General features: G+C 48.9%; 1 protein-coding gene across 1 annotated transcript in view; it reads right to left on the reverse strand.

The window, feature by feature from the left end:
- The window catches only part of LOC104163306 (rho guanine nucleotide exchange factor 33-like), a gene marked incomplete at its 3' end in the record, with an annotated part of 9943 nt that extends 472 nt beyond the window's left edge, over positions 1-9471 (reverse strand). The window contains exons 1-8 of the mRNA XM_009702263.1: positions 9445-9471; positions 8360-8524; positions 6614-6735; positions 5593-5735; positions 4203-4262; positions 2773-2991; positions 1995-2124; positions 535-667 (exon numbers count right to left, since the gene is read on the reverse strand). Coding sequence (XP_009700565.1) covers positions 535-667; positions 1995-2124; positions 2773-2991; positions 4203-4262; positions 5593-5735; positions 6614-6735; positions 8360-8524; positions 9445-9471 — 999 coding nt within the window. The remainder of the gene's footprint in view (positions 1-534; positions 668-1994; positions 2125-2772; positions 2992-4202; positions 4263-5592; positions 5736-6613; positions 6736-8359; positions 8525-9444) is intronic.
- Positions 9472-9983: the final 512 nt, after the last annotated feature.

Raw genomic sequence — 9983 nt, forward strand, 5'->3', positions numbered from 1 at the left:
CAGGTTCTGTTTTACTTGGGGCTACAAACCATATAGGATAAGGGGCCTGCCCAGCCACTTGTCATAACTCTGAGCAAAGGGGAAGGGACGTATAAGAAACACACTCTTTTCACACCCTCACTGTGAACATAGACATCCAAGCTGTCAAGGCTTGTGTCTGTGAAGCAGGCAGGAAGTTTACCTCCTTCAGGATCACCACGTGGATCAGAGAGATGCATTCTGGCATCCAAGCTGTCACGGCTTATGCGTGGCTCCCGCAACCAAGTCTAGGTCTCATGCATTTGTTATAGGGCTGTGCTATGTGGCTGCATGCCCCCAGGTGGGTCTGGCATGTGAGCTCCCTCACCAACCAAGTACTATAACAAAGGGGTTACCATGCACTGGGACTCTGCTCAAAGGAGGCTGGTTGAAAGGCCTTACCCTAGCCACAGCTTCACAGCACAGCCCTTCTGCTGCAAGGTATCTTGGCACACCTATGGGCCATCAGCACATCATGAATCATAGCAGAAGAGTCCAGAGAGGTCTGTAACATACCTCATCATTTGTTAACTTCAGGAAGATGTCTCCTAGGATCCCTTGTCGTGGCCAGCTCAAGACTCGCTCCTGTAGAGCATGAAGTAAATCTACATGCTGCTGGACCAGGTACCGCAAAGAGTTGGGGAAGAAACTGAAGGGAGATGATATCAGACTGGTTACACAGAGCAGAAGCTCAGCCCTAAGCAGGTACTGCTAAAGTGTGCCTTCATGGATGGTCAGCATAGGCTTGCTTTAAACACAGGTATTATTAACTACTTTTATTGGAGTACTGGCTGCACCGTGAGGCCCTGTTTTGGCTGCTATGTACATGCAGGTACCCTTTTCAGTAGGCTATTACTACACTATTTTGAAGGTTTCTTAGGCTGACTCCCAGTGCATTGTGTAGCTGACCAGAATTTGCAGAACTAAAAAGCCCAAGGCAATGCTGCTGTGGCTAATGAAGCAGGACCATGGTCCTGAGCCATCCTGTAGAGTTCTTGGAGGAGAGCTCCCCAGCTTTGTATGCTGTCTGATTTGTTAGGCCCTTTACCAAGCCAACCCTTTGATTCAGAGCTGGTCAAAATGTGCTACTGCCTTTCTGTCATTTCATGCTGATTTCATCCAGAATCAGAATAAATATGTCAAATATTGAAATATTTTGCCAGATGGAAAGGTCTTAGGGAAAAAGAGTAAAAATAAAAACTAACGTTGGACTATGTTGCTTCAGTTTGAACTGTGCATGTCATGTAACTGAATGAGTCCACATCAACCCATGTACCACATGTCCCACAGTGGACTTCTGTCAAATGACTCCTTGGATGTGGGACTCTAAGGGCCAGCGGAAAGAGCCAACAAGGAGAGAGCTAGCAAGGACTAGGCTCCCCAGATGTGCTTAGGGGCTGGAAACTCCCAGACCAAAGCTGAGTGAATGGGGAGATCTGTGGGAGCTGTCCCACCCTGGGAAGTAAGCTGCTGCAGGGGATGGCCTTTGCAAAGAGCTGGGTTTAACTGCCGGGCTGAGTGAGTCTCCCTGGTCTTGTATCTGCATGTAAATACGTGTGTATGTCTGTATATATCGATACCTGAGGGATGGCAGCCACTAGCCAGGGGCTTATGCCCACAGCAGCTTCTAGAGCTGGAGTTGTGGACTGGGAGAAGCAGGCAGTGAATGCACAAAGCTTTATTCCCACCCAGGCAGGAGGTATGTGAAAGAAGAATAGGATACTGATGGGACTCAGGAGACTGAAATGAAGTAGTGGTGAAACAGTTTGGGGTGCAAGGTGAACAAGATACAAGGACAGGCAGGAAAGTCTTTAATCACCGCAAAAACCTTCCAGTGCCTCCAATTTTTGACCAGAAATAAGCTCTAAGTGTTCAAAGATCTCTGTGTGGATGAAAGAAAATGGGAGAGAGGATGAGCAGAAAGAATATTGACTGAAGAAAACTCCCCAAAAAAGAGAGCACATTAAATCAAGTACCTTCTCTCTTTGGTGTTCCTTTTCACATCTGGCCCTTGCAATGTGGCCTTGATCTTCAGGATTAGGGAAAGGTTGATGACATATTTCCTTTCTGACTCCAGCAGCTCCAAAGCGATGTTCTGTCTTTTAGCTTCCAGAAGATAATGGTTAATTTTAAAAATAAGGAAATGCCTGACCTCAAGGAGAGCCTCATGTTAGACTGGTGATCTGACATGAAATCATGAAAGGAGAAACTGTCGAAAAGTGACACCAATGTCTTGTCTTTGTGTGTCCGCTTTCCCCAAAATATAAAGTTCTAGCCTGATGCTACAGCATGCCCCAGACAAGACTGGAGCCACAGTTTGCTAAGAAAGCTCCAAAGCAAATGTGTGTTCCCCTATGAATATCATTATTTTTTTTTCCTAAGAATAACAAAACAAGCAATCAAAAGCAAAACAACTCATACCAGGCATTCACATCCAGTTTCCTCCAGAACGGGAAGTTGCATTTTTCACCCACTTAAGCAACTACACTGTCACAATCCCATCAGTATTCTGAACCTGCCAGGTCTTGGAAAGGAGAATGGGTGTCCTGGGTGCAGAGCAATTCTGTCAGTGGCACAGACCAGCAAATACAAAGGCCAGAAGTCTTGGAGACTGAGGCCCTGAGACATTCCCCCTCTAGCAAGAGAAACTGGCTTGTGTGTCTCCCCCTGTAGAAGCTGATTACTGAGCAGCTCACACTAGATGTGAATGCAGCTTTGAGCCTCTGTAGCCAGAGTTTTCCACTCTGTCCTTACCAGCCAAAGAGGGTTCACATATAATGTTGTCTGCTGAGCTGTATCTGCTTTGGCCCATGTCTTTCCCTCTCTCTGGTTGCTCTTTGGAAATGTATTCATCTCCCCAGTCCTTGGTGTCCTTGGGCTGCTTCCACACTGTTGATGGCAGATGCACTTTCGACTGCCCCTCTGTTACAGTCAAGGAAGGCTTGAGGCTGTCATCTGCCTCTATGGTTGCTCCTGCAATGACAAACAGCTGTATGGATCTTGACATCTCTGTTGACAGGTTATGCTACAGCAGGCAGCTAACCTGCATTATCATCCATTCGAAGTACCGGAAGGAGTGTTTGAAGCATTCTCTGTGCTTCACAAGGGCTGTAGCCTTAAAGTGTTAATTTACAAACAGAAGTGCAGTTGGCAAGCACTTTGGCAGAACAAGGTTTGCAATCTTCTAGCATTTACTTTCAGGCCAAATAAGGTCCAAAATTAGACACATGTTAGAAAAGAAAAAACATATATTCCAAGTATGGTTGCACTTAGGGTTTTGGGACACTTTAGGACTTGGTATTATGACACATATTGGCAGGTATTGTAGAAACAGGAAGTATTATTATGATTTGGATTTAAATGCTATTCTCAATGGATGTAAACTGTCGTGACTTAAAATTTTTGTTAGTGTGATGTGATTATACAGCAGCGGCAGGACTGATAGTCTGAGGCTATTAAATCACAGAGAAGGTAGAGTAGGCTGCCAGGGGCGTTAGAGCCATTGGGCTGGAATTGCTTTAATGCAAATAATTTTAATTTGGGTCGCAATGAACCATTTTCTGTAGCTTTTCTTCTCTTTCAAGTGGATTCATGCAAAAGAACCATCTGGAACAGTGAGTGCTTCTAGTGAATAGCACAAACATCTAATGGTTGTTCTTATGTGTCGTTTTGCTGGCCAGGATCCTTAGTCTCCCCTGACTATACCCTTCTCTTACTTCTGACCAATTTTTATTTTTGCCAGAAAAAACTCCTCTATTATTATTCAGACACGTCTCAAGGAATCTGGAAGCTGGTGGGCAAATAAACAGTTCACCAGTTCTGCTGGTGTGTAGTCACTGCAAAGAGCACTTCTTCCCAAGGGGCAAAATGGCACTCTCCTTATTCTTTGCCACATCAGTAAGCCTCAATTCTCCCTTTCTGCAAAGGCACTTAGAACCTGCGAAAGCAGCAACAGAAAGGCTTTCCCTGCCAAATACCAGTCCTTTGCATTGTCTGTCAGGTATTTGGCACTTCAGGGACACAGGTTTGCCCTCATATCTCAACTGCAGGTATGAAATGGAGGTACATAGCAAAGTGAAAGACATTCCTGTGAAATGCATTCCCTGAAAGCATTTCTTCAGTGCAGTAAGCACTCTAATTGAATCATTGTCCTACTGTTTTTTGACAGTTTGATATTTTCCTACCTGGACCTGCTATGACTTTCACACTTCCTTCTCCCATTGGCATGATCCTGGTGTCAGACACTGTTGAAGAACAAAGGGAAACTTTACAACAGAAGGCAGCTGTGGAGCAGGCTTCCTCCTTCCAAGCCCAGTCAGTATGGTTGCATCTTCCAGTCGCTCACATTTTTGCTAAGGAAACACCCCTGTTAGGTCTTCCACTAAGGAGGATCTTTAGCGTTGTGGCTCTTGTTGCAGTCTTTGTTTCAGTAGCACCTGCAGGCAGGCTAACATGGGGGTCCCTGTTGTGCTTGATGCTGTATGACTGCAGAGGAACGTGAGCAGTCTTGGCTTGTCCTTGCTCAGTAGGTACAGGTTGGGTAGAGCACCCCACAGGCAGAAGAAGAGGATGGAGGTCTGACAGAGACACAGCTGCCATTTTGAGCGGAAAGGAGCTTATTGAGGGGTGGAGGAGTGAGACAACTGGAAGGAAAGGGGCAGTGGGAGAAGTGGGTGACAGAGGTGGATGTGCAAGAGGGATGTGAAGGAGAGGGCTAACATACCGCCTCAGAGGAGAGCAGAGGGGGAACATGACTGGCCAGATTCTGAGCGGAACAGAGTAGAAAACAGTACATGGTTTTCATCCAATCTCTGCCTTTGTTGACATTTTAAACGTATGTGTTTTAGCATCTTCCTATCTGAACAGCAAGAGGATGATAGACCAGTTTAGACCCCCAAAGTTAATTATAGAAAAAAAGGCTGCGGTCCATCACCTTTTCTTTGATTCCAACCTTCACAAGTGTTTGGCAGTTTTCCTGGTCAAGGTGTAACCCTAACACCATGAGTTAGCAGCTTACAAGGGGCAGTGATTCTCCTAGCAGTGTGTACATGCAAGGAGCAGTGACACCAGTAGCCTAGTGTGTATATGTACCAGCTCCAATGCCCCGTTGTCAAATCAGCCACTGATCTGGCCCCTTAATGACACCAGGTGCTCCTGTCAGTCCAGTCCCTGTGATCCTCCTTTCTGTGCCCTGCTTCCTTACATGGAAACAAATTCATAGGTTGTAGTATTTTTGTCCTGGGATCCTACTTGGATATGTATCTCTGCCACTAGCATTACAGGGGAGAAAATCCAGCCTGCTTCCCTTTCCTTGGAGGAGGCAAGCAATGGCTTTTGGGACAGTGTTGACAGAGCAGCATCTCCTGAATCCAGGCCAGTACCAGCGTTGCTATCCTGAGACACTGTGCCGAGGTACGTGCACAGACCCAGGAGCAGTGCTGGCGGGGGGAGCACCCCCATTCTCTTTTTGTGCTGCTGGCACCTGAGTAAACCTTGGTGTCCTCTTACCCTAGTGACCTTTTTCTGGATTTTGTTCCTGAGGAAGGCACTGCATTTTCCTACTGTATTTCCTACCTTTTTCATAAGTCACGTTGTGTAAAAGACTTGTAAAATCTTCATTGATCAGCACAGGTTCTGGGAGGTTAATGGATCGAAATGGGCTGCCCTGGAGAGGTGTAGGCACTGTCTGTGACCCATGATCATCCTTTTGTGCTCTTCTGTACAAATACAAAGAACGAGACAGTTGGAAAGTATGAATGCTACAGGTAAAGTTCCTACACTACAGTCGTGGCAGACACCAGTATAAGTACAAGCACCAAGTCAGAAGTAGGACAACTCCAGCAGTGACCAGGAAAGGAGTTGGCTTTGATGCAGTTCATGAACAATGTTCTGGAAGTAACTTCCATTGGCTAGAGGTGAAGGTTATTTCAGACTTGTTCTTTTGCAGAGCATGTTTCATCTAATTAAATGGTGCTAATTAGCTAAGGGGCTGGCCTAGATTTGCAAAGTGTTTGCATCAACGCAGCTGTACACTCATCAGCAAAACTCTGTTTTCAGAAGGAGGCTAATCAGGGCCAAGGTGGACAAGCTGTCTGCTTCATCACAGCAATAGTGTGGCCCAGCAGTGTGCAAACATGCTTCTGTATGACCCTGCTCAGAGAAGAAAAGCCTGGTGACAGGAAAGCAGAGCATGACTGCACCATTAGGAGCCCTCTGAGTCCTGCATGCTTGGAAAGGGAAACTGCAGTGCTATGGATAGCGCTGCCTTAGCACTAGCTTGTAATGGTGGAGACTCCCGCCCTAACAGCTCTCGCAGGTCTGTGTGTTTCACCAGGCCTTGGTTTCCCTGAAAGCTGCTGGGGGTATTTTGCTGTTGGAATCCCAGGGAGGTGTTGGTATTTTTCTGCTGGGCTTGCTCTGTGGGGTATGTGTCTAAAAGCCTGGGGTGAACTAAAGGCTAGAGCTTCCAGTAATAATCAGGGTTGATACACATGTCCAGCCAGGAAAAGATTAAGAAGTTAAGCTCTAAGGAAATTAACAAAATGGACACCACTGCTAATTAGCACTTCCAGAGCCCTGGAGTTCAGGCCCTTACTTAGCTTTCACTTTCCGTGATTCCCGCCGTTTCTCTTGCTGCAGTTGCTCAATTTTCTGTTGCATTTCCTCCTGCTTGGCACTGATTTCTTCAATCATTGACTTTGCATCGCTCAGCTCCTCCTGAGAAACAGGCAAAAGCACAGCATTCCCAGGGTGCCCATCAGCCTTACATAGCACAGCTTTGAATGCCGGCTGGTGTGCATTAGAGATGCTTCAGGGTGCTGTGGAGAGTGGCTCTGTGATTAGGCACTCTTCCTTTGCAAGACCAGTGTGTGTAATACATGCCATGCGCAGCATGGCAATCCTTAATTCAACTACAGGCAACTCGCCCAAGCCAGCATGATGTCACATGGTTAAGGTACTGGTGGGAGATGGAGACACAGGGCTTCATCCACCACCCACTGAAAGCACTGGGAGAACTCCTGCCTTTAAAGGCATTTGGAGTTGCGCCTGGGGAAGCATGTTTCCCTCTGCAGTTCTCCAGCGTGTGTATTCATGTTGCATTTAGTTCAGATCCCAGTGTGATCACTCACATGTATAAGCTTTTGCCAGTCAGGCCTTGGAGCTGCCTTTTTAGCCTGGTTTCCTAAGGAAATGAGGCCCTCTGTAACCTCCCTGTGAGCACATCCTCCCTCAGGCAGTTGCAACCAAGCCTTACTCAGATGTAGAGCACTCTGATGCATGAAGTTCTGTAGGTTTCATCAATGTGAGCAGCAGGATGGAGGAGACAGACTCAAGAGTTTCCTGTAAATTGAAGGAGAGGGATTTTCCCCAAGCAAGGAGGTGGCTTCACTGGGAGCTCAGTGTTTGGGTAGTCAACATGGGCATGAGCAGAGGGAGAGCAGCCTTTGTCCCTCCTGCTGCTTGCATAATTCCTTGTATCTGGATTTTAAACCCCCTTTTTCCCCCATAACAATGTCATGGATAACCCTGCCTCTGGTTGCTTTGAGACCGCTGCCATGTGCCCTTACACTTCTTGTCTCCCTTGCTCATCTGGGATCACAGGGCTCCTTTTGCCTCGTGCCATCCGTCTCTCCCTGTCACAGGGTCAGTAACAGCCTTTTCCAGTAAGCAGCCCCCTTTAACTTCACAAGGTATCATTGACTCAGCAAAACCCCATGGGGAAAATTTACCATAAAAACAATAAAACAGTTCCTCCGCCTGCCTCCTCACAGGCAGTCATCCAGTTTCTGCATGGAGATGCTGGCTGGTACATCAAGCCTTCTTGCTAGGCTCTCTCTCCAGTCCTTTGTCTTTATACTCTTGGACCGGATCAAACCAGGCAGCACTTCCTCTCAGCCGTGTGGGAACGCAACTTCAAAAGGTTTTAGGGTTTTGTGTTAATTCCCTGCTTCCCACCAGCTTTGGTTCCTGCAGGAAATGCAGGAGACCTGACCCAGGGAGAGGTATGGCACAGTGGCCCAGCGGCAGCCTGTGAACAGGCCATATGCCCTTTGCATGTGCAGCCCAGAGCAAGGGTTGTTTGTGCCCAGGATAGCTCGCAGCACTGCCTCATGGCCCATCGAGAAGGCTAAACAGACCAGGGCATGGGTTACGTTTGGGTTGGAGTAGTCAGGGGTGACACAGAGCCAAAGGCATTGCACCAGATACATCTGAAACAATTGCCAGCTCATTTTCTTCGCAAACAGGAAGGATTGACGGAGGCAGACGAATGCTGCCCCGTGCCATCCAAGCTAATGTGGCAGGTATGCAGCGCCCACCCCACCCCCCATCACACTCCTACCTTGAATGTGTTGAGGGAATTCTTCATCTCGGCCACTTTCTCTTCCATGGCACAGCGGCAGCTCTTGACCTTCTCCTCCAGGGCGTACTCGCCATGCTGGATTCGTGACAGCTCCTGCATCGCTTCTGTGAAACCCGCCTTCAACTCAGAGGCTAATGCCTGCAACTAGAGGAACCACAAACACGGTGGGTTCAGTCCCTCCTCCCGGATGCAGGCGGCTGTGTCCCCAAGGGTCACCCATGGTTCAGAGTGGCACAAAGGCTGGGTGTAACCCAGCCTGTAAGGTGCTGTCCTCCTCCTCCTCCTGTCATGGCTGGGAGACATGGGGGGAGGTTCGGCCCCTGCTGCAGCCTCAGGACAGGGTAAGAGGTGTTTGTCTTGGGTAGTGAATATGCCCCTTTTTAGACTTAGAGTTTTTCCAGGCTCCCTGGCAGTTTGCAGCCTATCAGTCTGTAGAAGGAGAGGACAGCCTGAAACATGCCAAGAAGGTTTGCAACAAACAGCGGCCAGATTATCAATCCCCAAAGCAGCTGAGCAATCAAGAACATGTCTGGTTTTCAGCAAGGCCTCCTCCCCGACATGCTCGTGGGGCTGGTGCTCCCCAGACAGGTCTAACACCTCCTCGCTCTCCAAGGGCTGTGGAGAAGCTCTGTCCTTGTTCAGCCGGCCCTTTCCAGGGAAGGAGGCAGCTCTTTAACTCGTGACGGGGAGGGAGTAGGAGGTTTTCCCCTGGCGTACAGCGACACTGTGCCCACTCTCCCTGTTTTCTGTCCCTAAAGGCCCTAACGCTGCTGGAAGAGCTCACAACCTAAGCTGAAGGCAGCCGGTTGATAGCTGGGTGAAGCAGGAGACAGACCGGGGCAAGCCAGGCTGGCATAGCAAGCAGACAAGGCAGGTGTGGAGGTGGGCAGTGAGGGGAGGTAGGCGGCTTGCAGAGGGCTAAGCGGGGACACCCTCTTCGGGAGCAGCTCGGGCTGGCGACCCTGAACTCTGCCCCCACTGCTGTGAGCAAGGCGCTCGTTCTGCCTGCACAAAGCCCACAGCGACGTCGCGGCCCAAGGCGCTTCGGTACCAGTGGTTTTTACCTTTACAACAGAAATTCGGCCTAACATCTGGTTATAAACTGAGTCCAAAACTGGAGCACTGATGGTAAGAGGACAGCCACCCCGGGGAACTCAGGCGCTTGAGTCCTGTAAATGGAGCAGAGATGGCTTCCGATACCTTGGGGCAATGGCATGCACCATCCTCCTCTGATCAAGACAGCGTCTTTACAGAGGACGTCTGCCTGACATCCCCACTCCTATCCCAGTGCTTACCCCACGGTCCCCGGTCTGGTCTGGCTGGACACACGTTCCCAGAGCTGCCTGGGTAGGAGGAGCAGGACTGACAGGAGATGGGACAGGGCAGAGGGGAGCAGGAGGCTGAGGACATCTTCCCTCCTCAGGCAGTCAACCCTGACTCCCCGTGCCCGCTGAAGCTCCAGACCCCTTGGTTCAACCCCTTTGCCCACCCTTCCTGGTCACAGTGGACACCTTCCTGTGACACTCCCATGTCACAGGAATTGTCACCCTGTGACCTGTGAGTGTAGCCTGAAGGGTTAGATGGGCTGCTTGGGGCCATGGCT

This window comes from Cariama cristata, unplaced genomic scaffold (assembly GCF_000690535.1).
Source record: "Cariama cristata isolate BGI_N322 unplaced genomic scaffold, ASM69053v1 scaffold38776, whole genome shotgun sequence".
Taxonomy (NCBI): Eukaryota; Metazoa; Chordata; class Aves; order Cariamiformes; family Cariamidae; genus Cariama; species Cariama cristata.